This window comes from Streptopelia decaocto (assembly GCF_964273445.1).
Source record: "Streptopelia decaocto genome assembly, chromosome: 23".
Taxonomy (NCBI): Eukaryota; Metazoa; Chordata; class Aves; order Columbiformes; family Columbidae; genus Streptopelia; species Streptopelia decaocto.
The window spans coordinates 2,212,780-2,238,654 of record NC_138678.1 but is presented as its reverse complement, the minus strand read 5'-3'; the positions used below and the strand labels follow the sequence as shown (position 1 = coordinate 2,238,654).

General features: G+C 58.7%; 6 protein-coding genes across 13 annotated transcripts; 2 read left to right on the top strand and 4 right to left on the bottom strand.

Annotated features, from left to right (window-relative positions):
* Positions 1–38: 38 nt before the first annotated feature.
* On the top strand, positions 39–4,474 carry LOC309449299 (myotubularin-related protein 9-like). Of its 3 annotated transcripts, none has more exons than XM_082071312.1 (12): positions 39–382; positions 922–1,193; positions 1,402–1,461; positions 1,744–1,852; positions 2,132–2,257; positions 2,373–2,546; positions 2,666–2,883; positions 2,992–3,153; positions 3,239–3,311; positions 3,464–3,684; positions 3,846–3,997; positions 4,135–4,474. In XM_082071312.1, exons 2-12 carry the CDS (start codon positions 997–999, stop codon positions 4,296–4,298), a joined length of 1,656 nt encoding a protein of 551 aa, XP_081927438.1. In that variant the 5' UTR covers positions 39–382; positions 922–996; the 3' UTR covers positions 4,299–4,474. The 3 variants fall into 3 exon arrangements, with proteins under 3 accessions (XP_081927438.1, XP_081927436.1, XP_081927437.1); XM_082071310.1 differs by having other exon boundaries at positions 40–382; positions 3,239–3,380; XM_082071311.1 differs by lacking the exon at positions 1,402–1,461 and having other exon boundaries at positions 41–382; positions 3,239–3,380.
* Positions 4,475–5,086: 612 nt separating this feature from the next.
* Positions 5,087–9,634, bottom strand: EIF3I (eukaryotic translation initiation factor 3 subunit I). The gene is made up of 11 exons (XM_082071313.1): positions 9,547–9,634; positions 9,280–9,372; positions 8,692–8,779; positions 8,066–8,131; positions 7,590–7,739; positions 7,355–7,482; positions 6,851–6,961; positions 6,377–6,466; positions 6,022–6,095; positions 5,738–5,830; positions 5,087–5,444 (listed from the first exon to the last, which is right to left on the bottom strand). Exons 1-11 carry the CDS (start codon positions 9,547–9,549, stop codon positions 5,363–5,365), a joined length of 978 nt encoding a protein of 325 aa, XP_081927439.1. The 5' UTR covers positions 9,550–9,634; the 3' UTR covers positions 5,087–5,362.
* Positions 9,635–9,650: 16 nt separating this feature from the next.
* TMEM234 (transmembrane protein 234) lies at positions 9,651–12,400 on the top strand. 3 transcript variants are annotated; one of them, XM_082071309.1, is made up of 5 exons: positions 9,651–9,707; positions 10,841–10,992; positions 11,364–11,430; positions 11,611–11,703; positions 12,044–12,400. In XM_082071309.1, exons 1-5 carry the CDS (start codon positions 9,665–9,667, stop codon positions 12,103–12,105), a joined length of 417 nt encoding a protein of 138 aa, XP_081927435.1. In that variant the 5' UTR covers positions 9,651–9,664; the 3' UTR covers positions 12,106–12,400. The 3 variants fall into 3 exon arrangements, with proteins under 3 accessions (XP_081927435.1, XP_081927433.1, XP_081927434.1); XM_082071307.1 differs by having other exon boundaries at positions 9,654–9,722; positions 10,838–10,992; XM_082071308.1 differs by having other exon boundaries at positions 9,657–9,707; positions 10,838–10,992.
* A 304-nt stretch (positions 12,401–12,704) lies between these two features.
* Positions 12,705–15,469, bottom strand: IQCC (IQ motif containing C). Of its 2 annotated transcripts, none has more exons than XM_082071304.1 (5): positions 15,345–15,469; positions 14,876–15,019; positions 14,046–14,364; positions 13,819–13,937; positions 12,705–13,422 (listed from the first exon to the last, which is right to left on the bottom strand). In XM_082071304.1, exons 1-5 carry the CDS (start codon positions 15,402–15,404, stop codon positions 13,381–13,383), a joined length of 684 nt encoding a protein of 227 aa, XP_081927430.1. In that variant the 5' UTR covers positions 15,405–15,469; the 3' UTR covers positions 12,705–13,380. The 2 variants fall into 2 exon arrangements, with proteins under 2 accessions (XP_081927430.1, XP_081927429.1); XM_082071303.1 differs by having other exon boundaries at positions 14,046–14,368; positions 14,877–15,019.
* Positions 15,470–15,569: 100 nt separating this feature from the next.
* Positions 15,570–17,845, bottom strand: CCDC28B (coiled-coil domain containing 28B). 2 transcript variants are annotated; one of them, XM_082071306.1, is made up of 5 exons: positions 16,846–17,845; positions 16,604–16,746; positions 16,370–16,524; positions 16,250–16,272; positions 15,570–15,683 (listed from the first exon to the last, which is right to left on the bottom strand). In XM_082071306.1, exons 1-5 carry the CDS (start codon positions 16,998–17,000, stop codon positions 15,632–15,634), a joined length of 528 nt encoding a protein of 175 aa, XP_081927432.1. In that variant the 5' UTR covers positions 17,001–17,845; the 3' UTR covers positions 15,570–15,631. The 2 variants fall into 2 exon arrangements, with proteins under 2 accessions (XP_081927432.1, XP_081927431.1); XM_082071305.1 differs by having other exon boundaries at positions 16,604–17,845.
* Positions 17,846–17,967: 122 nt separating this feature from the next.
* TXLNA (taxilin alpha) lies at positions 17,968–25,759 on the bottom strand. Of its 2 annotated transcripts, none has more exons than XM_082071301.1 (11): positions 25,528–25,759; positions 24,413–24,553; positions 23,280–23,618; positions 22,933–23,024; positions 22,177–22,347; positions 21,651–21,845; positions 21,359–21,478; positions 21,072–21,146; positions 20,497–20,589; positions 20,039–20,134; positions 17,968–19,555 (listed from the first exon to the last, which is right to left on the bottom strand). In XM_082071301.1, the coding sequence occupies exons 2-11, from the start codon at positions 24,516–24,518 to the stop codon at positions 19,217–19,219; spliced, it is 1,626 nt and encodes a 541-aa protein (XP_081927427.1). In that variant the 5' UTR covers positions 24,519–24,553; positions 25,528–25,759; the 3' UTR covers positions 17,968–19,216. The 2 variants fall into 2 exon arrangements, with proteins under 2 accessions (XP_081927427.1, XP_081927428.1); XM_082071302.1 differs by having other exon boundaries at positions 25,542–25,759.
* Between the last annotated feature and the right edge of the window lie 116 nt (positions 25,760–25,875).

Genomic DNA, 25,875 nt, shown 5'->3' with positions numbered 1-25,875 from the left:
GACATCCGGCGGGCGCGGAGCGCTGCGCCGAGCCGCTGTTCCCCCGGGCTGCGCGGGGCATCGCCCGCCTCTCTGCGTGCACCCCGAGATCCCTGCGTGCACCACAAGCTCCTTGGCTCATGCCCCGCAGTCCCCTGTTTGCACTCTGAGCTCCTCTGTTCGCACCCCACAGTCTCCCGCTTGCACCATGAGATCCTTGCTTGCACCCCAAGATCCCCGTTTCCCGGCTGACATCCCGCGCTTATGCTCAACTGTTCCCTCTTTGCATTCTGAGGTCCCCTGTTTGCACTGAGGTCCCCTGTTTGCACCCCGAGATCCCTGCTTGCACCCCGAGGTCCCCACCTGCACCTGGAGGTCCGTGCCTGCCACCCAGCCCGAGCAGGTAAGCACAGGGGTGGCAGCGCTGCCAGCCGCTCACCCTCCTCACCCGGCACCGGGCAGCCCGTTCGGCTCCGTCCCCGGTCTGGGTGGCTGTGACAGAGCCCCCGGGACCCGGGTCAGGCTGGCACGGGGCTCTGGCAACGGTCACCGTACAGCCCAGTGTGACAGGCCCCAACGCAGGCAGGAAAGGACCCAGGGGTGCTCCCTGCAAAGCAGCAGTTGCATGTTCACCACCCGCCAAAAGTTCCGTCCCTGCAGCACAACCAGCACCGGGCACCCGGTTCAGGGGCTGGGCACTGCCGGAGCTTCTCAGCCCCCTCTGCCCCATGCCTCAGTTTCCCCATCCGCAATGACAGCTTTGCCGGGGCAGGAAATAAGTCACGCTGCTCTGCGTTTTGCAGCAAGAAAGCTCCATATTCTGTAGGTGACAATGTAAACACGAAGAGGGGGGTGAGGCCACAGGGCCCAGCGTGACGCAGAGGGAAGAAGGGGTTTCCAGGCTGGGCTGTGCCGCTGCACGTTTCCCCTTTCTCCCTCCAGCCGCGCGGCAGCTGCCGGCAGCAGGTCTGCGTGGCTGGCAAACTACACCGGGGCTCGGCAGCCACCGGCACTGCCATGGAGTTCTCCGAGCTGATCAAGACGGCGACGGTGGAGAGCGTGCTGCTGTCGTGCGCGGGGCTGCCGGCGGTGAAGGGCACCCTGTGCATCACCAGCCACCACCTGCTCCTCTCCTCCTGCCCCGGGGGGGACGCCCAGCCCGGCACCGTGGAGCTTTGGCTGCTCATCCGCAATGTGGATGCCGTGGAGAAGAGGTGGGTCTCTCCCCGTGGCCAGCTCTGCGCTCCCTTCCAGCAGTGTCACCCCTGCCATAGCTTGAGGACATTCCCCGCTGCTGTCCCAGTGCCCGTGGCAGAGCGCGGCCACCCCACAGCGCTGCCTCAGCCCTCCTCTGCCCCACGGCTTGCACCGGGGATGCTGGCGGCACTGGGCGTTGATCTCCTCTTCTCCTCTATGCCTCAGAGTGCAGAATTTAGGCTGGTACCAACCCCCTGGGACTAACGGCTCCCCACTGGACACCAGGTTTGGCTTTTAACGCTCCCTCAGCTCTGCTAACCCACCTGACTTTGTGCTAACCGTGTCCGCCGGGCCCTGAGCAGGGCAGGGAGATGGTGGAAATCCTGGCTTCAGACACGTGTGCCACTGGTGCCAGATGAAACCCAGCGACTTGGCACCGGCACAGTCCTCCCGCATTGTCCTGCTCAGCTCTCCTGGGGACAGAGGGCAGCTCAGCACTGTCGCATGTCTGTCTGTCTGTGTGCATGGACCTACAGCCAGCCCTGACCCTCCTCCTGTCTCCCCCAGGCTTGCTGGCTCCTCCGGCACCATCACTCTGCGGTGCAAAGACCTGAAGGTGCTGCAGCTGGAGATCCCGGGCATGGAGGAGTGTCTCAACATCGCCAGCTCCATCGAGGTGGGGACCCGGGCAGCCGGGGAGCAAAGGGTTGGCAGGAGCAGGCGGCCGCCCGCAGTGTTTGCTCTCGGTCTGTCATTAACGTGGGTAAACACTCAGGTCCCGATCGGTGTTGGCACAAGGTGACCACGGGGCTGGTGGCACCAGCACCTGCCCAACGAGCCCTCGCTTGCTGCTGGGACACAGCCAGGAGCAGGGATGGTGTTCGCAGAGCCTGCCCTGGGGACGCAGTGGGGACATTGCCATCCCTGACCGGCTCCACCTCTGCTCCCTCCACAGGCCCTCTCCTCAGTGGACTCAGTGATGATGATGTACCCGTTCTTCTACAGACCGCAGAGCCTGAGGCTCGAGGAAGGATGGCACCTCTTCCCCCTCGAGCGGTACTTCCAGCAGATCGCCTCGCAGGTGAGCCCGGAGGGGAGAGACCCAGCTGGGCTTGGGGGACAAAATGACCTTTACTGGGTGCCCACTGGGGCTCACGCTGCACCTGAGGCAGCCCCCAAACCCGCATCTCCCCCAGACCAGCCAGTGGCGGCTGAGCCACGTGAACCAGGACTTCACCACCTGCCCCACGTACCCTCCGGCCGTCATCGTGCCGGCGGCGGTGGATGATGACACCCTTCGGAAGGCTGCCAGGTTCCGGCAGGGCGGGCGATTCCCCATCCTCAGCTATTACCACCCCAAAAATGGCACCGTGAGTCCATCTCCCCATCCTGCTCCTTGTCCCCTTTCCCACCACCGCCAGCCCTTGGACAAAGGCAGCTCAAAGCCCCCCATCCCATGGGGTTCCCCCGGTGCGGCCCTGCCCCGCAGGTGATGCTCCGCAGCAGCCAGCCGCTGACGGGCCCCAACCGAAAGCGCTGCCGTGAGGACGAGATGCTGCTGGGGACCGTCCTGGATGAGGGGGAACGGGGCTTTATCATCGACACGCGGTCGGCCCAGGCAGCGAAGCAGGCTCGGATGACAGGAGGGGGCACAGAGCCCAAATCTTCCTACCCGCAGTGGCGGAGGCTGCACCGGGCCCTGGAGAGGTGAGGGGCTGTGCTGAGCTCTGAAGCTCTCACGACAACAGCATGGGGACTCCAGCCTCCCAAAAAAAGCCTCACCAAGCCCCTGACACCACTGTCCTTCCCTCGCAGAGGCCGCCCGCTGCAGGAGAGCTTCATGAAGCTGGTGGAAGCCTGCAACGACACCTCCGCCACCATGGACCGCTGGCTGAGCCGCCTGGAGAGCTGCCGCTGGCTGAGCCACGTCAAGGCGGCGCTGAGCACGGCCTGCCTGGCCGCGCAGTGCATGGACAGGTGAGGGGGGCTGCTGTCCCGCTTTGCCCCGTCAACACCCTCAGCGTGGCACAAACCTCGGGCATCGCCCTGACTCTGCCCGCAGGGAAGAGGCCACCGTGCTGGTGCACGGGGCAGAGGGGACAGACACGACGCTGCTGGTGACGGCGCTGGCGCAGGTGATCCTGGACCCATCCTGCCGCACACTGGGGGGGTTCCTGGGGCTGCTGGAGCGGGAGTGGATCGAGGTGAGACCCGCGGTCCCGAGGGGGTAAAGCCGAGCCCAGCTGCGCATCCCCAAATCCCCTGTTAACCCGCTGGGGTCCCGCAGGCCGGTCACCCGTTCCACCTCCGCTGCGCCCGCTCTGCCTCCTCCCACGCCCGGCCGAAGCAGGAGGCGCCGCTTTTCCTCCTCTTCCTCGACTGCGTGTGGCAGCTGAGCCGCCAGTTCCCCTTCTCCCTGGAGTTCAGCGAGCGCCTCCTCCTCACCCTCTTCGACAACGCCTACGCCTCCGCCTACGGCACCTTCCTCTGCAACAACGAGAAGGAGAGGCGAGTCCAGGGGGACGCGGGGACAGCGCTGTCCCTTCCGAGCAATGTCACGGTCACCGCTGTGCCCTTGGGTAGAGCCTGCAAAGCGAAGCCCTCCCGGTCACAGCTTGGGTCAGATTTGTCCCCAGCAGGGACTGAAATGTGTTTGGCCTCTCCCGCAGGTGCCTGTGTAAAGTGAAGGAGAACACACACTCCCTCTGGGCCTGGCTGAACCAGCCTGAGGAGAGGACGAAATACCTGAATCCTCTGTACTCACACAACCCCCTGGTCATCTGGCCCTCTGTCGAGCCCCAGAGCATCCAGCTCTGGCAGGGTAAGCCAGGTCTAGCGCTCCCAAAACCCAGCTTAAGCTCTGAGCAGGGTGGTTTGAGGGAAAGCGGCTCTGCTGTTCCCTCTCTCTCTCGAGGGCTACGGCAGAGCTGAACTAACACACAGCCCCTTCTCTCCAAGGTTTGTTCTTCCGATGGATCCGTTCGTCCCAGCACCTGGACGAGGCCTGGGCAGAGATCCAGCGGCTGGTAGAGAGCAGAGACCCCCCCGCCAAGGAGGGTGTGGGGAAGGGGCTGAGCCGGTCCCTCTCCGACCCCGCTGCTCAGATGGAGAACGAAAGATGAACAGCAGCGCGGGTGGTTCGGTCCCCATGGGGCCAAGGTGACACTGCGGCTTTGGGCGGGAAGCGCTGTGCGGGACACAGCCCCCGTGGGACAGCGCGGGGAGCAGGGACGGAGCCCTTTCCGCAGCCTCTGGGCTGCACAGACTGAGCTTGTTTAGTAAAGCGCTCTCTCTCGCACCCCACGCCTGCTTTTCTACTCTCACACGGGCAGGAGCAGCCCCGCTCCCTCCCGCTCTCTCCCCAGCAGGATTTTGGCAGCTCCCAAACGGCAGGCACAGCAAAAACTACGCGTCAGAACACACCTAAACCCACAACACCCTCTCCACAAAGCGCACGCCGCTGCAGTTTAAGCGTTGCGTCCGTCACACTGAGCCAGCCCAGGAAATCTGCCCTTGAACCCAGTTTTGAGGAAGGAAAGAGATACAAACCGCCCGACAGGCACAGAAGGATGAGGATTCACAGCAAAAGCGAGTGCTAGTGCAGGAAATAACTGTTCCATGAGGAAAGTTGGCTCAGGGTCAGTCCCAGCAAATAAACAAAGCACCAGAGCCAGGCGTGTGCGCGTCAGCTGGAAAACAACAACCGGCTGCTGCAATCCAGCCTGTTCACACCTCAGGGCCGCAGCCCAACCCCAGCGGCAGATCCACCTGGGAACGAGAACACGGGGCAGAGAGACCCTGGAGTAACAGCCCCGGTGGGGACCAGGCACTGCCAACAGAGCCGGGAACGCAAAGCGCTCGAGTTAGTCTTGTTCCAGACAAAAAAAACCCTCAAAACCCACAGAGGTGCTTTTGCTTGTGTTTATAAAAGATTTCTATTTGTTTCCTGATGTTTTTTTCCTCCCCTGGTGTATAAATAAGCCCAGCGGGGCAAGAAGCGGCATCCCCAGGGGCAGGCAGCTCAGCTCCCGTCCTCGCCTTTGCTGCTGCTCATGAAATCCAGTCCTGCCCTTTTGAGTCGGTTTGGTTTCTAATTCCCCACCTTCCCACAGCCCCCAAGTGTGCCGCGAACTGCTTCCCACTGGAGCAGAGCGACTTCAGGCCTTCCAACAGTCCTGCGCCAGATTTAAGCTTCAAATTCAAACTCAAAATACTGGGGATCGAAGTAATGGATGCGAACGTAGCCGTCCTCGCCGCCGCTGCTGTAACTGCATGGGAGGAAAGACAAGATAAAGTCATCAATGGTGTCACGAGCTCGGAGGTTTGTACCAGTATCGGAGTCTGTTCTCACAACCCCCTCTAAAAACTAATAAAGGAGTCACAGGACAGAAAAAGTATCAGTGGTGCAGTGGGGTGTAAGGGTGAACCCCCTGGCAGCAGGGCTGGAATGGGAGAATTAAGGAAGGTGCTGGCTCTGGTCCCTGTCAGCCCAGCCCTATCCTAACCGAGAGTTGGGCTGGGCTTAACTGGAGCCCGGTGTGAGACCCCCAGAGATCCTCACCTCTTCCCGTCGGGGTGAAAAGCGACGCTGTTTATCGGACCGAAGTGACCCTTCACTCTGCCAAACTCTTCTTCAAAAGCCAAGTGGAAGAACCTGGGTGAGGAAAGAAGAATTAAATTCTCACGAGATGTCGGGAGCCTGGTTAGGGACACAATCAGGGCTTCCTCAGAAAAGCTCTGTGAGTTTAACAACTCCAGGAGCGAGATGCTCTGAGAACAGCAGCCCCGGGCTGTGAGGAGCCCTCCCGGTGAGGATTCAGCCCTGTCAAGAGGAGAAGAACCAACCTGGCCTCAAATTTGCCGATCCTGGTGGAGGTCGTGGTCACATCCATGGCCTCTTGCCCACCACCGAGCACAACCTGCACAGGAGAGAAGCCCCAACAGGTCAGTGTTGCTTCCTCCTCACCCAGCACATCCCACAAACTCAGGAGCTGACTCCAGCCCCAGAGAAGTTCCCACTTCCCAGACACTTTTTTCAAAATCAGAGGACCCAAAGGCTCATTCCCTGCACCAAATCACAGGAGAGCCCCCCAGACGGAGCCCACAATCACGATTTTCAGCTGGACTGGTGACACTCTGCCTTCCAGCGACAACGCAGGAGTCACAGTGAGACTGTTAAAGTGAACGAGCTCATTCTTACGTGATCAAAAATCGGGGAGAGCGCGGCAGAGTTCACCGGTCGCTCCGTCCGGAACGTCTTCAGATGCTCAAGCGTCGTGCAGTCAAACAGCTGGAAGGGAAAAGGCAGAGAGTTATTCTGCAGAAGGGCTGGCAGCTCAGTTAACTCCTACAAATATGTTCTACAGTCACTCATGGGCATCCAAATCCTCAAAAAAACAAACATTTCTGCAGAATCCCAAAGTCCTGGCCTATGGTAAATGTCACATCTATGACCTTCAGGAGGTAGCAAACTGCAGATATATTTTGGCAAAGTTGTTTTCAACACTTGGGCATTAATTTAACGTGGCGGTGCCTCCCCTTTCTCACCGAACTTTCCCACTAAGCTTTAACTTTTCGCTCACGCCAATTCCTTAGGAGCAAATGGCTCCAAGCAGAGGCCCTGCAAGCAAATATCCCCAGTCCAGTCCATGGCATTTCTGCCGGGCAGCCTCACCTTGGCCGTGTTGTCCTTGGAGGCGGTGATGAACATGGTCATGTCCCTGGAGGTCTGAATGTCGTTGATTTGCTTGGTGTGCTCCTTGATGTTCGAGAGCTGCTCCCCTGACTGAAGGGGAAAGGCGGCAGTTTCAGCGTGTTGGTGAGGAAAGTGAGCGCACATGCAACTCCTCCATTCGAAATAATTTAGGAGATCGGGAATTCACAGAATTGTTTGGAAAAGAGGCTCAAGATCATCAAGTCCAACCGTTCCACCACCCTGGCACTGCCCCATGTCCCTGAGAACCTCATCTCCATCCGTCCAACCCTCCAGGGATGGTGACTCCAGCACTGCCCTGGGCAGCCTGTTCCAGTGCCCCACAGCCCTTTCTGGTTATTTTAACTGTCCTTCCACGAGGCTGCTGATTTGAGCCAAACCCCCGTATTCTGTCCCACAACCACCGCAGGAACACGGCGATATCCTCCCCCAGACGCAGGGAGATGCTGTTTTTATCAGCCTGACCTTGGCGCTGAACTGGTTCAGCTCCCCGCTCTCGTGTCCCGCGATGATGAATTCTCCCAAAGGGCCCCACACGGCACTGGTGATTTTAGAATCACTGCAGGGGATTTTCATGTAAGGCTCATTGTTTTCTGCGAGAAGGAAGGAAGGAGACAGACAGACAGACACAGTGGCACCGGCTCTGGCGATCAACGCTTCCCCTTGTTCCCGGCCGCGGGCGCTGGCGCGGATTCCTCACCGATCTGGCTGGGGTCCCGGAGGTCGAAGAAGCTCACAAAACACTGATATCCCATCTGCTTGTCCGTGGAAAACATGATGATGTTTCCTCCGAAGTCAAAGCCGCACGTCCTCACCGCTGAGCTGGTTTTCACCAGCGCGAGCTGCTTCCCTGGACACAGAGCAGAAAGCATCAGCTGCTTTGCTGAAACGTTTTAATGAAAACGAGAAGCTGAGGGAGGACAAGAGCATCAGGTGAAGCCGACAAGCAGGTTGGGTGACCTGCAAGCACCAAATAAGTTCGCTAAATATTCCCTAGAAACCAGGCACATGCACAAACCATCCCCCCTCCAGCAGCCCAAGCCAGCACTCAGAGCTCTTCCAGAGGGGAGAACAAGCAGATGTGATGCTGCTGCCATGTCCTTCAGGCTTCGCAGCCTTCGTGGCAGGACCGAGCCGCGAGGCAGACGCGGCTGCACAAGGAGGGAAGAGTCTCACCCGTCTCGCAGTCCCAGAGCCGGCAGCTGTTATCCGCAGAGCCGGTGAGTACATGTCGCGTGTCCCCTGGGTCACTCGTTAAGGAATATTGGTATGTTCTTAGCTCCAAAAAGCCACTAAACTCCCAGAGAATATTTATATGCAAGATTAAAAAGCCGCATTACACAGAGATTGGACAAGTTTCATTCCAGGACTAGCAACACTCCAGTACAGACAGAGCCCAAGTGCTCCCATTACAAAACCAACAACTTTCTTCTTGAAACATTAAAGAAAAGGCTCCAACTCTTGCATTAACACAACCATTGCACATTTTCATCTCCGCTACCTGCTGCCAACATTGGGGATGGAAAACCTTGTGCAACTTGGGTGCTTTCCCTGAGCTCCCAGGGCCAACATGGCAAGTGTGACAAAGCACAGACACGAGGGGATGGGACACGCTGCCCGCACACGCGATTCCAAACAGCCTGGGAGGAAAAACAGCCAGAAGATGGAGCGAGGGAAAGACAGCAGAAGAGTTAAATGCACTGTATAGCTTCCATGCTCTTCTTGGAGAGGAATCAGCTCAAGTGAGTCACTGTAAAACAAAATACAGGACAGACAAACCGGTTTTTGTGACTAAAGGATACAGTCTGCATCCACGCACCACACAGCTCCCGTGTGGCCGTTGTAGGTGCCGAGCCGCTCTCCGTTCACCGAATACCAAACATTGACAATCTGGGAGAATCACAAAATATCAGGGGTTGGAAAGGACCTGGAAAGCTCATCCAGTGCAATCCCCCCATGGAGCAGGAACACCCAGATGAGGTTACACAGGAAGGTGTCCAGGCGGGTTGGAATGTCTGCAGAGAAGGAGACTCCACAACCCCCCTGGGCAGCCTGGGCCAGGCTCTGCCACCCTCACTGGGAAAGAGTTTCTTCTCAAACTTAGATGGAACCTCCTATGTTCTAGTTTATACCCATTGCCCCCCTCTTATCATTGGTTGTCACCCAGAAGAGCCTGGCTCCATCCTCCTGACACTCCCCCTTTATAGATCTGTAAACATGAATGAGTCCCCCCTCAGTCTCCTCCAGCTCCAGAGCCCCAGCTCCCTCAGCCTTTCCTCACACGGGAGATGCTCCACTCCCTTCAGCATCTTGGTGGCTCTGCGCCAAAACAACCGGATTAATTAACGAGACTGATGAAAAATTAAGGCGGTGGGGAACACCAGACTCACGGGATCCTTGGCCACGGTGAAGAGCAGGTCCCCCTCTCGGTTGTACTTGATCTGCGTGATGGAGCGCTCATGGCCCTGCAGCAGGATCGGCTTCTGCGTGGGGGGAGACGCCATTTAATGGCTCAGGGGGGGAGAGGCCTTGGCCCCCGGGTCAGCCGCCGCCTCCCGGCCCCCCCTGCCGCCCAGAAACCCCGTCCCGGGAGCTCTTCACGTCCTAAACACCGGTAACAACCCCAATCCCAGCCCCGGCCCCGCTCCCATTCTCACCATGGCGGCAACACTGAGGCGAAAGAGAGACCCGCGCGTCTCTTCCGGTTCACAGGGTGAGCGGAGCGGAAACACGTCACCGTTGCTATGGCGATCGCGGGTGAGCTTCCGGGATTGCATGGCGGCCGCTCCCGGGGAACGGGGCCTTGAAAAAGGCGCCGGTTGTTGGGGATCCTGTGAGGGGGGATGTGGCGACAAGCGGGGGGCACTTCAATTGAGGGGGGAACGGGGCTACGGGGTGTGGGGCTGCCTGTGAAGGGGAGAACACGGCGGTGGGTTTGGGCTGCGTGGCCCAAGTAGATAATTATAGTAATTATTATTATATTCCAGCGTGTTTCAAGAGAGATGAACTCAATTCAAAGCTGTGCGATTTCACGCTGGGTCCATCTTTTTGAAATAACCTGTATAATAATAAAATTTTATACTATATAGAATGTATACTATATAATAATATATACTATAGAGAGAATATACAGGAGCATAATATGTATTTATAATACATAATATTTATTATGTATTTACTACTTATTTGCTATATTTATATTATGTATTCTAATATGTAATATTTATAATTATTGCCTATTATAATGATTGCATCATTATATTATTAGATAAAATACTACATATGACATATACACTGTACATATAATTATTATATGATAAAATTATATAATATATAAGCAATAACAGTAGTAACTATATATTTATATATTATTTATATATTTTATATGTATTGTTAGTGACAGGGCTGCTGGGGGCTGTCCCTGGGGGGTGGCACTTGTAGGGAACAATCACCTTGCCAATGTAACAGACCCAGGCAGGATCTCTCAGCAAAGCTTATTTTAATAAGGTTTTGCAAGGCCGGGTGTTGTACCTAAAGGCAGAACAGGGCAAAAAGCCCCTGCTTATATCCCCCCGAATCCCGGCCGCAATTTCCCTCCCCCGTTCCCCACTGGTTGGCACTGCAGGGTTTACAGACCACCCGACCTGCCTCAGTTTACCTGTCTCAGTCAGCTAATCCTAACAACCCCCTTCCCCTTATCGATCTATTTAAAATACGCGTTCGTGGCTCTTTGGCTGCCCTTCCCCCTGGATTAACTTGTAAATACAGTAATCAGTTTGCATTCCGGGAGTAGTTCAAAGAGACTTTGTTTTACATTGAGGACTCGTAGTCTGATGTCTCTCAGTTCTTCCCCCCGGTCTTTCAAAATCATTAATTAAAGATGCTTTGCTGAGAGATCCTGCCAGGGCCTATTCTATCGGCAAGGTGATTGTTTCCTGTGCTGTGCAGCAGGAGAGGCGGCGGCGCTGGTGCTGGTGGCCGTGCTGTGGGGCAGCACGGGGCCGTTCCTGCGCACCGGCGCGGCGGGGCTGGAGGGGGTGCAGCGCCGGGGCCGCCTGCGGCAGCTGCTGGCAGAGATCCGCTTCCTGGGCCTCAACTACAAGGTGAGACCCTGTCCGGACTTTTGGGTGTCAAACTGCCTTTGGGTCATTGCTGTTTCCTTCTGCACTTGATACTTCAACTGTTAAATATTCCACCTATCATCAGAATTCTTTATCCTCAGTAATATTTCATTTAATTGCCTGTAGCAGTGCTCTTCCTGTGCAAAATTGAGGCCGGTTTCATAGGCAGCAGGTCATTAACCCTCATCTTTTGCATGAAATGAGCACAGCGTGCCTTCTGCCGGCTGCGGAACTAAGATATTGAGCAGCTTGTGACTGGCAGTGTCACCAGTGTGATACGTTTGTGTTGCCAGACAGGAGGTGCAGGGTGGGTTTGCAGGCAGAAACTAACAGGTTTATGGTTTTTCCTGCAGTATGTGGTGCCGTTTCTGCTCAATCAAGGTGGAGCTCTCCTCTTCTACCTCACCTTGGCATCCGCAGGTCAGTTCCTGTTGCTTCCATGGTTGATTGGGATTTTGGGAAGATCGGTGCTATTGATTACTCTGGTGACTCAGCTAAACATCAAGCAGCTGTCTTGTAATGATCATCAACAAAACACGTTTTACGATTTGTACAAGATTATAAATTTTAAACTCTTTGTGTCAAAACTGTCCCATTCAGATCTGTCCCTGGCAGTGCCGCTCTGTAACTCCCTGGCGTTGATCGTCACGCTGGTGACTGGGAGGATTCTGGGAGAGGATGTTGGTGGTAAAAGTAAGTTACACTTAAAACATTTCCCCACGTTGTCTCCTGCATCTATTTGCTGACTTAACAGCATGAGCTACTCTCTGCTCTCCTGAAAACCAGCAAATACCCTCGCTCATTAAGTAGTAGCTCTTGCTACATGGCAGGAAACCTGAAAGCTTAAAACCACCAGGATCTGGGGTGATAGCTGTAGGAATAAAGTGACTTCAGAACTTGCCGTATCTATCCAGACATTTCTGATGCCTGATTTACCGCAACATCTGAGCATTGTGTATTTAGCAACAAGAAGCTCTGACTGGCCGGGGCTGAATTACGCACGTTCCCTATATGTTATTGCTCGTTTCCGTAGGGGCTGTGGCAGGAATGCTGCTCACCGTCCTTGGAGTCACGCTCTGCGTAGCTGGTTCGTGAAGGAGATGCGATGAGAAACAGAGGAAGAGAACGTGTTCACAGGTAACCGCGCAGGTGACGGGGAATTCTGGCCCAGCAGCAGACGCTTTGGCTCAGCTGCTCTTAGGAAGCTGCATTTTGACACATGGATATCCAGCAGACTGTGTTCCCTGAGCGCTGGGGCTAACAAGGCCTGTTGCGAGGACACTCGATTTAATGTGTTAAGGGATTTTTCCATCTGTGGACGTTTCAAGACTGAATTGTCTTGTTCAGCACTGGAGGGATAATAAATGGTTAATAAATGGTTCAAAAGGGACTTCTGGGACCAACTGTTTTTTCTGCAGAAGGAACCTGGTTAGGGACTGTCCTTTTTGTGGCCAAGCACGTGAAAGTGGCTTCTGGCCCCACACTCAGCCGTGACGTCCCCGCTCACGCTGTGCAACCCTTACACTGGGGTTACCGCTTCGCTTTTCTCCACAGAGTCTTGCAGTGTGTCCCTCATCTCTAAAATAACTACAGGGCAAAATACCACAAAATAAAATAAAATAATATCTTTGTTACCCTTGTAATTACTCAGGAACACTAGGGAGGGAAATACAGAACGTCTTGCACAGAGAGGGTTAATACAAGAGCTGTTTATTACTATGATGGGCAGATGCTCTTAAACCAACACAAAACAGATGTATATATTTTGTGGAACGGGTTTCGTTGCTGCCAGCGTTCCAAATCAGAGGGACAATGATGTGATGAAGCATCTGACACACAATAAACTTCCTGGCAGGCAGTTTGGTACAAAAGTGGGTGTTCTATTTGGTAATTCTTCCTTCCCAATTCACACAAACCAGTTTAATTAGAGCCCAGGCAAGCAGCTGTCTCGTCTGCCACATCACCACACCATAGAGATGGGGAAAGGAGCAAGGTTTTCATTATTTAACAAAATTGTGCGTGTGATTCATTGTTCACATGGGTCACCCACCGTCTGGTGGAGAAGAGCCTGTTCCTGCAGGTTTGAAGCACCCGCTGCCTTCAGGCATTTTAGTTCCACTCATTGAGTCTCTCCCCAGGACACGCAACAACCTCCCTGGCTTCACAGTGACGTTTAATCCCCGCTTTCACCAAATCTTCGCATTTAAAAGAAATAAAAGGCTTTCTTGCCACATTCCTCTGAAGTGGAAGACACCAACCTGCAGAGCTGCAGTTCCCTGAAGCTGCTGCTGTTGGCGAGGTCACTGCACTGCTGCGGCTTCACCGCTTCTCTGCACAAAACAAACACCCCACGTGCTCGGGAACGTCCTCCTACGGGTCGGGAATCCCCAGCTGCTTTTTCAGCATCAGGTACTGCAAGAGAAAGAAAACCAAGTGTTAACGATTAAATCCCACACATAGGAAAGCACCCGCCCTTGCAGATGAGCCAGCAAAATCACTGCATTTGGCCAGAAGATGCACAAATGTCACTTTTCAAGCAGCACAAACAGCCGCTCACTGAGCCAGCCGGTGCCTGGGCACCCACCGCGGCATCACCAAAGCAGTAGCGGTGCTGGAGTGAAGCTCGTCACCGCATTAAACAGCTCCTGCTCTCCTTCAGCATTCCCTTTTGTTTGCTTTTCCCCCAGAAAAGGAATAAAAAGGGCACGGCCGCCATCTGACCCAAGCCGTGAGTGACTGAACCGTCACCGTTCAGCCCCAGCACAGATGGCCCTGGTCTGGTTTGGAAGAGGAGGGTCAGGCCCTCACGTTTTTACGGCTGGCGATGGCTTGTTCCAACCACAGCAACTCCATGACCAAGTGATTTCTGTACGACTGGAGACCAGCCCGAGTTCGAGGAAGCTCCTTTACGTCCTCAAGTGGAATTTCTGCAAAGAAACGGAAAAATAACCTGTTCTTAGAACAGATTCAGACGGCGCCGTCTGCCTCTGTTGTTCTGACCTCTTCCAGGATGCTCTCAAGGTTTTGGTTCTCACCCAGGCTGGCTCCGAGGGAGCCTGCGTGCAGGACCGCGCTGTCCCACGCAGACAACACGGTGCCGGCGTTCTGCCGATCCTCGCTCTCTCCTGGGGACTTTTCAGTGCATTTCTTTGCATCAGCCCCAAGATTTTTGGGGCTCGCTGCGTGGCCTTCACCTGCGGAGCTCGGTTCTTTCTCACTGTGCAGCTGGGCTGTAGGGTTCCCGCTGCTGCAGCCCTGGTCCCGTTCAGGTTCGGGGTTGTCCTGCGGTTTCTCTGCGCTGGCCGCGGCACTCGGTGCAGACTCCTGCGGAGCCGAAGGCTTCTCCTGCGGTGGCTTCCAAAGCACCAAAATGTGAGAGATTGAAATATAAAGAACACATAAAGGTCTGAAAGGTGGCGGTCAGACCTGCTGTCAGCAGTGCTCCTGCCATGACGCCACCATGCTCTGCTTGGAGCCATCGTGGAATTTTTAAGGGACTTTCCTTCCAGAAGCGGTAAAACCATCAGAGAGCAGAGCTGAACCACAGCAGGGTCCGACTGGGCGAGGCGGGTGCCTGGGGACAGCACCCCCAGTGTCACCTGCGCAGGTTGAGCGTGTGACTTGGGGCTGAGCTTCACCCAGAGCAAGAAATCCTCAGTGGGGTCTCAGGGACACAAACCGGGGACAGTCTCACAGGCCTCGGCTGCGTAATTATCGTTATTAATTTGGTAGAAATGCAGGTTCCTGGGACTACGCTGCAGAAGTACCGTCTGGGGGGCAGCTGCCCCATCCACCCCACCCACAGGTGCCCCAGCGCTCCCCCCAGAAGGGGCCACAGAAGCCCCCAACACCGTGACGCGCAGACCTTGGGGACAAACACGGGGCGCGGCAGGAACTGCCCCCTCCACTCCAGCTGCTCCAGGTCTCCTTCGATCTCCCGCACCACGGCCTCGTACTGCGCCCGCAGGCTCCGGAACCGCCGCCGCAGCAGGTGCCCCCGCACGCAGGCCTGCGGGTGGAGGTGCTGCCAGAGCCCCCCGAGCCCCCGCCACCCCGCGTCCCCCACTGTCCCCCCCACCGCCCCCTCCCCCCCGGGGTCTCGGCCGGGCGCACAAGGACCAAACGCGTCCCAGGGCTGGAACCAGGCGGGTTTTAATGAGGCAGCGCGGGCTGATCAGGGCCCCCCCGCGGGACGCCCATATCCAGCTGTGCACCCCCAAGGCCCTCCCAGCTTGACTCCCCCCGCTTTCTCCACGTCCGGCCGTGCCCGCCCCACAGGGACCCCTCCCACGGGCTCCTCCCCGCTCGGGCCCGCAGCCCGGGCGGCCCCGCACCTGCAGGCGGGTCACCCCGCGGACCAGCCGCCGCCACCGCTCCGCCTCCGCTCCCGCCATGGCCAGCGCCACGGCAACCGGCCGCCTCCTGATGGCGTCATCCGGCCGCGACGACGCCACCGCCCGTCACGTGTGTCCCGCAAAGATGGCGGCGGGGCGGAGCTGGCCGCGCTGGGCCCGAGTGTCCCCGTGTTGTCGCCGGTGTCGCCGCCATCGGCCGTTCCGCGCGGGGCGGCCCCGCTGTGGGGCTGCGGCTCCCGGGGGGGCTCCTGGTGGCGGGCGCGGGGTCAGGCGGCCGCGTCCTCGGGGTCCGGGCTCTCGGCCAAGTGCAGCTTCTGTCTGAGCGCGGGTCAGGGAAACGTGGGGACACGGGGACCCTGTCACCGCCAGCACTGCCACTGCCAGCACTGCCACCACCACCGCCACTGCCACTGCCACTGCCAGCACTGCCACCAGCACTGCCACCGCCACTGCCAGCACTGCCACCACCACCGCCACTGCCACTGCCAGCACTGCCACCAGCACTGCCACCGCCACTGCCAGCACTGCCACCACCACCGCCACTGCCACTGCCAGCACTGCCACTACCACCACCAGCACTGCCACCAGTCCAGCACTGTCATTGCCAGCACTGCCACTGCCACCATCACTGCCACCACTCCAGCACTGCCATCCATCACTGTCCCCACCATCACTGTCCCCACCATCACTGTCCCCACCATCACGGTCTTCACACCATCACTGTCCCCCCACCATCACTGTCCCCCCACCATCACTGTCCCCCTCCCACCACCATCACTGCCATCGCCATCGCCCACCCCATTGTCATCACCCTCCCCGCCACCACCACCATCGCCGCTGTCACTGCCACCAGTGTCACCGCCATGGTCCCCGGGCCAGGATACATGGAGCTGCTGAGCTCCTCCAGCTGCGGGAGGCAAAGGCAGAGGCTGAGGCACCCGCGGGGTGGCCGGGGGGATCCCAGCCACGGCAGCCGGGCTGGGGACAAGGGGGGCGACACTCACGTGTGCCAGCAGCTGGTCCAGGTTCCTGTCAGCCGCCACCTTCTTCTGCTCCTCGGGCAGCTCCTCCACGCAGCCGTCGAGCCCGAAGTGCAGCCGCGCCAGCTTCTCCTGCATCTCCCGCACGTGTTCCAGCTGCTCGAAGGAGCACTCCTTCCCTGCGCGCGCCGGGGGGTCAGCACCCCAACCCTGCCCCCCGGACCCCCCCGTGCCCCCCATCCCATCCCATCCCCTCACCGAACGCCTGCAGCTTCCCGGAGTGGAAGTCGCTGAGGAGGCTGAGCAGCCCCCCCTCCATCTCGCAGACATCGGACACGTCGGTGAGGAAGCTGTGCTGCAGCGGCGCCCCCCGCGCCGCGCCCCCCCGCTCCTTGCTGGCCCTGCCCGGGGCACACACAGGCTGGTACCGCCCGGACCCACCGCCCCGCACCGGAGGGACCCCGGGGGGCTGCCGGTCTCCCCCCAGCCCCGGCACTGACCGCCGGAGCCGGGCGCGCTGGCGGGGCGAGGGCTGGGCGGGCAGCGGCAGCGCGAAGGACGCGCTTTTGCTGGGGGGCAGCGGCCGGGGGGCTCCGGGGGGCGGCGGCTGCGCCAGGCAGGTCTTGGGGCTCCGCTTCTTCCTCCGCTCCTCCATCCCGGCACCGGGGACCCTGCGCGGGACGGACGCGGCTCTCTGTGGCCCCTTCCCCGCACCGGCGCCTCTGGGCCCCGCCGGGGTCTGCCCGGAGCGGGCGGGGTTGGGTCCCCCCGGGGAGCTCCGGGCGGCACCGGGAGCTCCGGGCGGTATCGGCAGCTCGGACCCGGGCACCAGCAGCCGGGCTGGGGCTCCGCGATCGCGGCCCCTGCGCTGGAGCGGAGCCGGGGGCTGCGGGAGCCCCTTTGTCCGTAGCCTCCGGCCGTCCGGCGGGGACTGACCCGCGCTGAGCCCCGGCCCGGCCCCCGGTACCGACCCGGTCCCCGCCCGGCCGCGTCCCCGAGCCCGCCGGACACTCGTCCCCGCAGCCCCAGCGCCGGGATTTGCATTTAAAGGGAAAGGAACTTCCTCCGGGGGTGGCACTGCCGGTCACCGGCCGCCCGAGCAACGCGGCCCGTTCCCGTGTGGCTTCCCCGGGGACACCCCGCAGAGCGGGGGCACCGCCCGCCCCCCCGGGGCTTCCCCCGCGTCCCCAGCCTCGGATCTCAGGATCCCGCTGCAGGGACGATCCCCCAGCGCTCACAAAGGAGAGATGAACGGCAGATCCCATCCCCTCCGCACACACAACACAACGTGGCTTCTTACCTCGGACCTTGTGGGACTTTACGCCAATCTTGGACATTTTGGAGCCAGCCGGGGGGGGGTTCGGTGCCACCAGTGCCAGGACCCGCAGGGCACAGGGTGCTTGGTGGCTCACGGATGAGACGCTCTGTGCCGGGGTCCTGGGGACAAACCCACCCGACTTTCGTGTCCCCGCTGCCGCAAAGGTCCCTCCCGCGCTCCCCAGGCCCGGGAGGGCAGAACCAGCACCCCAGGGAGCCGAGCCCAGCGGAACCCCATCCCCACCCCAGCACCCCAAATCCTCCCTCCCAAACGAGGCCTAATGAGCAAGAAACAACACACAGAGCAGCAGTGAAGTTGGGTGCGTTTCTATTTGATACAGAGATCCATACAACAGCCCCTGTGGAGGTAATCTGTACCGTAACGGGGAAAATTTAAAATAAAAAAAGGTGGCTTTCTAAGGTTTTTCTTTTATTGAAAGGACGGGAAGAAGTCCACAGCCTGGCAGCTGCGAATGGGGCTCCTGACACTCCTGACACAGACACTGGGGAAGCAACGCGGACAGCGAGGGGCCGACAAAGCCGCGCTCGGCTCCAGGGAACATCCCAGCAGAGGTTCGGGCTGTGGCTCTGCAGACTCGTTAGACCTCGTCTCTGCTGCAGGTTCGTTAGACCCAAACTCGCTGGAGTCCCCGTGAGGAAGGAGGACACAGTCCTTGTGCTGGCCCCAGCAATTCGGATGGAGCTCTGCGGACACCCCCGAGACCATCGCTCAGCGACCAGGAGGTGCTGACACGGGGCAGAGGAGCTCGGGTGGAACCTCCCCAGCCCCTTGCACAACCGACCACACGCGCTTGTGCAAAACACTTGGGAATTAGACCTTTGGATTAACTCTTTAATACACTTGTGCGCATGTGCGTATAGCAAAGAGGCAACTGTGAATCATAAGGCGATTGAGACACTGGCAGGTTCTGGGTGAACCGGGCACCCCCCATTCCTCTGCTTCTCTTTGTCTCCATTCAACACATAAACCCAGGCAGAGGAGAAACGGCCTCTTCCCAACTCATTTGCTCTGCTCATGGGCAACTAAAAACACGAGTGTCTGGGACACCTGACACAGAGGAGGGAGAATCCAGCGCTGGGAAGGGCTGCGGTTCTCCCCAGCTCAGCTCCTAGTCTCTCACCGGACGCAGCGTCGCTGCGGAGGTGCTGACAGACCCCCCGCCTGCCTGAGCTGCGGTAGATTTTTGGGGGTTCACAGCCTGCCAGTGCCAAGTCTTGTCGTGAAAGGGCCGATCGGTTGAGTCTCCATATATTAGTTATTCACGCACACGCAGGGAGGTGGGTCATTCTAGTTTTCACGTGTATCCATATATAAAGTGTTCGTTGCCCTGCACATATTTTATATATCATATATATAATCATATATATATATATATATAAAAATTTTAAAAACCCTCCAAAAACCTAAGCTAGGAAATGCGGAACCCCCCGGAGGGCCGAGCTCTCGCGCCTGTCCCAGCACCAGGAGAGGGGCGTCGGACCGAGTCTCTGGAACCCCCCACGTTCCCCTCCCTCTCCCCCGGCCGTGCGGGCTCAGGCAGCGCCCTGAGCCCCCTCCTCAGTCCCACTCTGCCCCGCGGCTCCTGTGCTCAGTTCTCCCAGGCTCTCCGCAGGATCAGCGCCGTGCGGCGGCTTTCCCGAGTGCAGACAATCCTGCTCGGCTGCGGAACCTCCCGCCGCCGCCTCGGGGCCGTCTCGTGGTGGGTCCTTCGAAGGCTCCGAGGGGTCCGTGTCTGCGCGGGGCGCGTGGGCGCACAGGTCCTGCACCTTCTTGTTGAGGTCGTTGCGTTCTGTCTGCAGGGCTCGGCACAGCTTCTCCAAGCGCTGGATTTTCACCTGAAGCCCCTCTAGCTCTTTGTCCCGAAGGGTTTTCTGCAAATAAGAGAGACAGTTCAGACTCTGCCACACCAGGGACAGAGGCAAAAAGAGAGAGAGAGAGAACTGTGGAATCGTTTCGGTTGGTAAAGCCCCTCAAGATCATTGAGTCCAACCATTAACCCACCCCCGGCACAGCCCCGTGTCCTGAGAACCTCATGTCCATCTGTCCAACCCTCCAGGGATGGTGACTCCAGCACTGCCCTGGGCAGCCTGTTCCAATGCCCCACAGCCCTTTGGGGAAGAAATTGTCCCCAACATCCAACCTCAACCTCCTCTAAACCCCAGATCCGCTCCCCATCTCACTTGTGCTCCAGCCCTTTCCCCAGCTCTGTTCCCTTCTCTGAACTCGCTCCAGCACCTCAAGGGCTTTCTTGTCTTGAGGGGCCCAAAACTGAGCCCAGGATTTGAGGTTTGGCCTCCCCTCAGCGCCAGCCCAAGGCCACACAACACATCCGCGTGCTGCTCCAGCCTCCTCACCTCCTCAGCCATCTCCAGCAGAGCCTTGTTGCTGCTCTCCCAGCGAGAGCGATACATCGTGGTCTCCTTCTCCAGCTTCTTGATTTTCTTTGTCATCTACAGAATAACAGTGACAAAATAAAGGGAATAAATAAGCCCCAGGCAGAGCGCTGCAGTCAGTGACATCTCACGTGTCCCCAAACGGGCACCCGCTGTCCCAGCACAGTTCTGCCACCTTGGGAAATGTTTCTGTGTCTCGCTGCAGGTTCAGGAGTGGGAAACACCGAGTGGGTAACAACAAACCAGGGGATGGGGCAGCGCTGCTTGTTCTGACACAGCAAGGATGGTATCGACACTCTGTGAGCAGCCAGCTCGTGGCTGATTTTAATATTTACCAGCAAAACTAAACAAAACTACAGACAGACGGGCAGCACCTCCAGCCCACGCGAGCTCTGCTGGGCAGCAAAAGCCTCACCCACCTTCTCCATCTCCTGTTTAAAGGTTGTGAACACTTCACTGCTTTTGGAAAGGGTGTTCTGGAATTCTTCAAACTTCTCCGTGTAGAGAGCGAGCTGTGGGGAGAGACGGGGTCAGAGCTGCTCACTGCGCATCTCCCGACAGCCCTCGCCAAGGAATGAGGTAGCGATCTTGTGACCGGGCTTCACGACAAACAACAGGGCAGGACGGGGCGGCTCTGCCACCGTTAGGTACAGGGGAATGTGGAAAAACTCCTTCCTAGGGAAACATCCTGAGAGCGGCGTGTTCTGCAAACACCTCCTGGCCTGGGCAGGAGGCACTTGCTGGGTCTGATTCAGCAAAGAGCGATCACACGATGCTCCCAGCCCTGCTGAAAACCAAAAACCTCCTTTCTCCTGGGAGGCAGAATCACTGCAGGAAGTCTCAGCTCACACCGGGCTGACACAGGCTCACCCAGGAGCAATCCTGCCCCTGTGTCTTCCAGATTAAAGAACTTTGGGTTGTTCGCTGCTTAGGGAGGGAAAAAACCCCAAAAAACAAGCGAATAATGAGGCTGAGCACACAGTGGGTAACTCACCTGCTGCTTGAGATGGGTCTCCTGCTGCTTCATCAGTTCACACATCCTCTGCGAGGCCACCGCTTCCTTCAGCAGCTGGGGAAGAGCAAAGGCAGTGACCCGGCTGTCACCAGGGACGGCTCTCAGCGTGTCCCTGCAGACGGGAGCGCGCTGGGGGGCTGCGAGGAGCAGCGCAGGGCTGCAGCCTCACCCCGTCTGCGCTCTGCCATTGGGGAGCCAGGGGAACGAGCCTCCGCAGAGGGACAAGGCAAAAAGCCAAGCGCTCGCAAAACCGCTCCGAGACTTACAAAGTCCTTCTCCCGCTGGTGTCTCTCCTCGGCCTCCTTCAGCATCTCCTGCGCCTGCTGGAGTTTGGCGTCCACCAGCTGCTGCTGCAGGTCCTTGTGTTTGAACACCTTGTCGATGTGCTGCCGAGGGAACCGCGCCGGTCACCGCCACGCTCAGGGCGTCCCAGCAGCCGCCCCAAGGGAAGAGCCCGGAACCCAGAGGCTCTTTTCCCCCCCAGGAGCACAAACATGCATCACAGGGCAGAACAGAGGCACCAGAGCAGCCCCGCACCCCGATCCCACCCCAACCCACCTCCTCCCGCAGCTCGTACTGCTCGATGAGCTTCTTGAGCCGCTCCGCCAGCTCCATGTTCTCCTGGCGCAGCTTCGAGTTCCGCTCGTTGTGCTGCTCCATCTGGAGCTGAATGTCGTTCAGTGTCACCTGGAAGTGGGATGTCACCTCCTTCCGCTTCTCCTCTTCCTCCCGTGCACGCTGGACACCCTCCTCCTGCATGAGGAGAGCAGGGACAGCGGGGACGTGTCACTCCGGGGAGCAAACTGCCCGAACTGATGCTCTGAAGCCACCCGGCCTCCCACTGCTGCTTGTAGCCATCAGGAAGCAACTTTGGGCTTCTTCCCTCCCTCTCTCCAGTGAAGATACCCCGAATTAACACTCAGACACAGTGGATAATGATTTAACAGCAAAATTAAAGCACTGCCCTGCATGGCAGCCTGAGGGCACTCATCGGGAAAGGTAAATTTGCCAGAATGGCTCCCGGCGAGTGATCCAAGCGCTTTGGGATGCAGCAGCTCCTGGAGAAGCGCCTGGAGACACTTGCCTTGAGGGTACGGTTGTGTCTCTGCAGCTCGCGGCACAGGCTCTCCAGCTTGCTGCGGGCCAGGATGGCCTTGCTGTGCTCGCTCTGCAGGTGATCCTTCTCTTGCACCAGCTGCGTCTGCTTCTTCTGCAAGATCTTCATCTGTTTCTGGGAGGTGCGATGCTCTTCCAGCTGGGACAGGGGAGCAAAGGGCACAGATGATGCAAACCAGACCTGGACAATGTGCTGCACCCTGAGGAGGGGCTCAAAGAAGCGCTCTCTGTGCTCTGAGGGGAGGACACAATGCAAAAATGCCGCTTTTGAGCAGAGTGGGACCGATGCAGAGCTCAAGGTCCCCTGGACAGGTCGTTGAATTCCTGTCCTGCTGGAATCTGAAAGATTTAAATGTTCATCCAGCACCTCCACGCACGCGTTGGTCAAAGAGATGCAGCTTCTGCGTTAGAGGAGCAGAGAGAAAACAGATCCAGACTCCTCTTACACACAGATTTGCCCAAAATGCTCCCACACGTGCTTACACTTCCGCGAACGCCAACGCCTGGCTGAACCAAGCAACATCTGTCCTCTGGTATTTGGATATCCAGCACCGCAGAGATCCCACAACACACACTGCAAAGCTACAGGTGTGTTCCTGGACTGTCCCTATCCATATCAAGAAGAAATACAAATCTACAGCCACGTCCTGGCTCCCTGAGCAGCTCCCGTGGCTGCTGTTGCGCTGCCCTTCCCAGAGCCCGGGATGGAGAAAGCCGCACTCACCAGCTCAGCGTATTTCTTGCACAGCGCTGCTAGTTTCTCCTCTGGCGTGCTCAGGGTGTTCAGCGTCTGCATCAGCAAAGTGATTTCTTTGCCTGGAATGAGACATGGAATTTAAAAAAATAAGCTAAAATCCATTTACAGAGTTCTGGCTCATAAGGGCAAGGAGAGGAGAAACAAACCAGGTCTCAGAGCTGCACCTGCCCTGGGGCAGAGCCACCGCTTCTTCTCAGCGCTCTGCCCCACAGATTTCACCGCACGTGGTGGGGGAACAACCCCCCAGCTGGGGCCAGACCCAACTTGCAGAGCTGGAACTGGCTGGAGAGGGTTGTGTCTGTGCAACCCCTCACCTAGGCCCTTGGCTTTCTTCTTCTCCTGAGCCTTCTTCTGATCCCGCTCCCCACACTCCTCGCTGGGTCGAAACTCTTCAGTCCCCTTTGTGTTTTCCTTCTCCCCGTTCATCTCGGGGCCGCCCGTCTCCTGGTCACCGTTCCTCGGGGACTCGCTGCGACACTTCTCGGCTTCTTCCGTCTCGGCGGGCTCGCTCTGGCCGCCGTCCTCGCCCGCGCCCTCCTGGCTGGCATCCACGCAGTACGTGTTCAAGATGTCCTCAAGCTGCCGGCTCAGCTCTTCGGAGACGTCCCGCACGGCGGGCCGGGAGGACTTGGTGTCCTCCTGTGCGAGAGAAGCTGCGGGAGACAGGAACACAAAAGCGTGAGGCTTCCCCCACGCCGTCGGTTCTCTAGAAGTGAAAGCTGAAAAAGGGGAGGTTTTCCGAGCACCCGCCGCAGCAGGGCCGGACAAACCTCCAGCGACAGGAGCCGCTTTGTTCTGGCGGCGTCTGCAGCCGCTGCCGTGACAATGGATGTACGTTCCCCACAGACTCGCTTTTGATCACAAGACCATGACCAAGCCCCTGACATCTGTCAAGAGCAAAAATTCACCCCCTTCTTCCCCCTAATCTTTCATGAAAGCGGGTTACGTGCGAGCTTTCCCTCATGGGAACTCCCTGCTGACATCCCCAGAGCTGGGACTTTTACATTACGATCGATTTTTAAACCTGAGTTGGCCTCTCTGTGCGTGTCCTACATCCCACGTTTACTGAGCACCACAACACATGGCAGGGTTCACTGGGTTAGACCTGTTTTTTGTCTTCCAGGGAATGATTTTTACGAAGCGCCAGTAACAGGGCAGGTTGCTCAATGCTGCTCCAAGGAAAGAGTTGTCTGACATTTCCCAAACAGGACCCTTAAGGACAAACAACCTCTTGTTTTCAGGCAAGAACCAGCTCCGTGCTTTGGTCAGGATGTGCTAACAGCTTCAGAATCATACACACGCAGGAACCGGGATTTTCTGCCCCAGAAATCACAGCTCCTCTCCAACAAGCCACAAGAGCTGCAGACAGTTGCCCACCCTCCCAAAGAGGAAGCACCAGCCGCTCTCCAGGCTCCAGAATCCCCCTCGCGCCCCAGGGACCCCCCACCTTCCAGGGGTGCTGCGGCCTCCGGTGAGTCCCCATCCTCCAGCACCAGTTTGGAAGCGCTGCCAGGCCGGGGGGCGGCTTTGGTCTCCCCGCCTTGGTTCTTCATCTCAACCTTTCTCGCTGGCTCAGTCCCAACAAACCCTAGAGAATGAGAAACATCAACTAAACTTAACTTTAAGAAGCCTGGAGGATTTTAGGAGTCATCCACCTGCATTGGGAAGGAACTTGTTCTCAGCAGAGTCTCCGCGCCGGGAGAAACATCGTTTTGTTAATTTGCACCTCAGCACAAAGGTCTCCGTGACAGGATAACGCCTGTTCCCGCTGAGCGAGCTGGACGCAGCCCCCCCGAGAGCACGGCAGCACCTCCCGACTCACGCTCAGCGCCAGTTTCCCTGATCCGCTGGGCACAACCTCCCGTGCTCTAGTTAAGGCACTAATTAGGGAGCAGAGGCAGCCTGTGCTCCTCGCCCGGAGCCAAGGGGCTGTTCCAGGAGAAGCAGCAAACAGCTTCTCTCGCCGTTTCGCAGCGGTGACACGGGGATCTCGGCGTTTCCTCGGAGCGCAGCCCAGGGCCGGGCTGGGCAGGAGCGCTGGCAGCGGCCGAGCCCGCGTCCCCCCCGCGGGCACAGCCCGGCCCGCCCCACGCGGCCCCGGGCGCCGCTTTTCTGGGCTGCCGGGAACAACTCGCCTCCCGCGGCGCTTCCCGGGGCCCCGCGGGCGGGAACGGCCCCGAATCGCCCCCCGAGCCCCCCTGGCCCAGGGGCGACCGCTCGGGCCCCCCCGGCCCCCCGTAACCTCCAGCCCCCCCCCCAACCTCCGCCTCCCCCACAACCTCCTGCCCCCCCCACAACCTCCTGCCCCCCGCAGCCTCCGCCTCCCCCACAACCTCCCCCCCCAGCCTCCTGCCCCCCAGCCCTGACACCGACACCCGCGGCCCGGCCACCCCCCCCCTTATTAATATTTTTGCCCCATCCCTAATTAGCACCGACCCCCCCCGGTACCCCCGTTAGTGCCCCAGGCCCTGCTCCCCTTCTCGCCCCCGGGATGAGCCCCCATGACGATAAAAGGAAACACACGTGTGCCCCCCCAGCACCGCAGTGACGTCACGCACGCACCCCGCTGACGTCACCTCCAGCGGTCTGACGCAAGTCTCCCCTCTATCTCTCCTCAGCCAATCAGCGCGCCGGCCCCGGCGGCCCCCCGGTACATCGGAGGGGCAGGGGTGAGGGAGGGAGGGAGGGCGCAGCGGCCCCTCCCGGTGCGGCGCGGCCTGGCCGGTGCCGGTACCGGTGCTGAGGGAAGCGGCTCCGGCCCGGGCCTCCCGGCGGCTCCGCGCTGCGCATGCGCCGGGCCGCACCGCCCACCAATCAGCGCCGGGCCGCCGCGGGGGCTGCCGGGAAAGAGCGGCAACCGTGCCGGGGAAGCCCGGCGGACTACAGCTCCCGACATGCCCTGCGCGGGGG

Excerpts from the sequence above, each read along its gene's own strand:
- LOC309449299 (XM_082071310.1), top strand. The coding sequence starts at position 997 with ATGGAGTTCTCCGAGCTGATCAAGACGGCGACGGTGGAGAGCGTGCTG. Across the intron at positions 2,547-2,665 it reads ACCACCCCAAAAATGGCACC|GTGATGCTCCGCAGCAGCCA; the intron begins GTGAGTCCATCT and ends CCTGCCCCGCAG. Across the intron at positions 3,381-3,463 it reads TGGAGCGGGAGTGGATCGAG|GCCGGTCACCCGTTCCACCT; the intron begins GTGAGACCCGCG and ends GGGGTCCCGCAG.
- EIF3I (XM_082071313.1), bottom strand. Across the intron at positions 8,132-8,691 it reads GTGGTGCGTGGATGCAGACT|GGGACACGCGACATGTACTC; the intron begins GTATCCTTTAGT and ends CGAGTGACCCAG. Across the intron at positions 6,467-6,850 it reads CCAAGGACAACACGGCCAAG|CTGTTTGACTGCACGACGCT; the intron begins GTGAGGCTGCCC and ends TTTCCCTTCCAG.
- TMEM234 (XM_082071307.1), top strand. The coding sequence starts at position 9,665 with ATGGCGGCCGCTCCCGGGGAACGGGGCCTTGAAAAAGGCGCCGGTTGT. Across the intron at positions 9,723-10,837 it reads CGCCGGTTGTTGGGGATCCT|CAGGAGAGGCGGCGGCGCTG; the intron begins GTGAGGGGGGAT and ends TGTGCTGTGCAG. Across the intron at positions 11,431-11,610 it reads CCTCACCTTGGCATCCGCAG|ATCTGTCCCTGGCAGTGCCG; the intron begins GTCAGTTCCTGT and ends TGTCCCATTCAG.
- IQCC (XM_082071303.1), bottom strand. The coding sequence starts at position 15,404 with ATGGCGGGAGCGGAGGCGGAGCGGTGGCGGCGGCTGGTCCGCGGGGTG. Across the intron at positions 15,020-15,344 it reads GCGGGGTGACCCGCCTGCAG|GCCTGCGTGCGGGGGCACCT; the intron begins GTGCGGGGCCGC and ends CTCCACCCGCAG. Across the intron at positions 13,938-14,045 it reads CTCCCTCGGAGCCAGCCTGG|AAATTCCACTTGAGGACGTA; the intron begins GTGAGAACCAAA and ends GTTTCTTTGCAG.
- CCDC28B (XM_082071305.1), bottom strand. The coding sequence starts at position 17,000 with ATGGAGGAGCGGAGGAAGAAGCGGAGCCCCAAGACCTGCCTGGCGCAG. Across the intron at positions 16,525-16,603 it reads CGGGAAGCTGCAGGCGTTCG|GGAAGGAGTGCTCCTTCGAG; the intron begins GTGAGGGGATGG and ends CGGCGCGCGCAG. Across the intron at positions 15,684-16,249 it reads GAGGAGCTCAGCAGCTCCAT|ACAGAAGCTGCACTTGGCCG; the intron begins GTATCCTGGCCC and ends ACCCGCGCTCAG.
- TXLNA (XM_082071301.1), bottom strand. The coding sequence starts at position 24,518 with ATGAAGAACCAAGGCGGGGAGACCAAAGCCGCCCCCCGGCCTGGCAGC. Across the intron at positions 20,590-21,071 it reads AGACCCATCTCAAGCAGCAG|CTCGCTCTCTACACGGAGAA; the intron begins GTGAGTTACCCA and ends CTCTCCCCACAG. Across the intron at positions 19,556-20,038 it reads TGCTGGAGATGGCTGAGGAG|AAAACCCTTCGGGACAAAGA; the intron begins GTGAGGAGGCTG and ends TCTTATTTGCAG.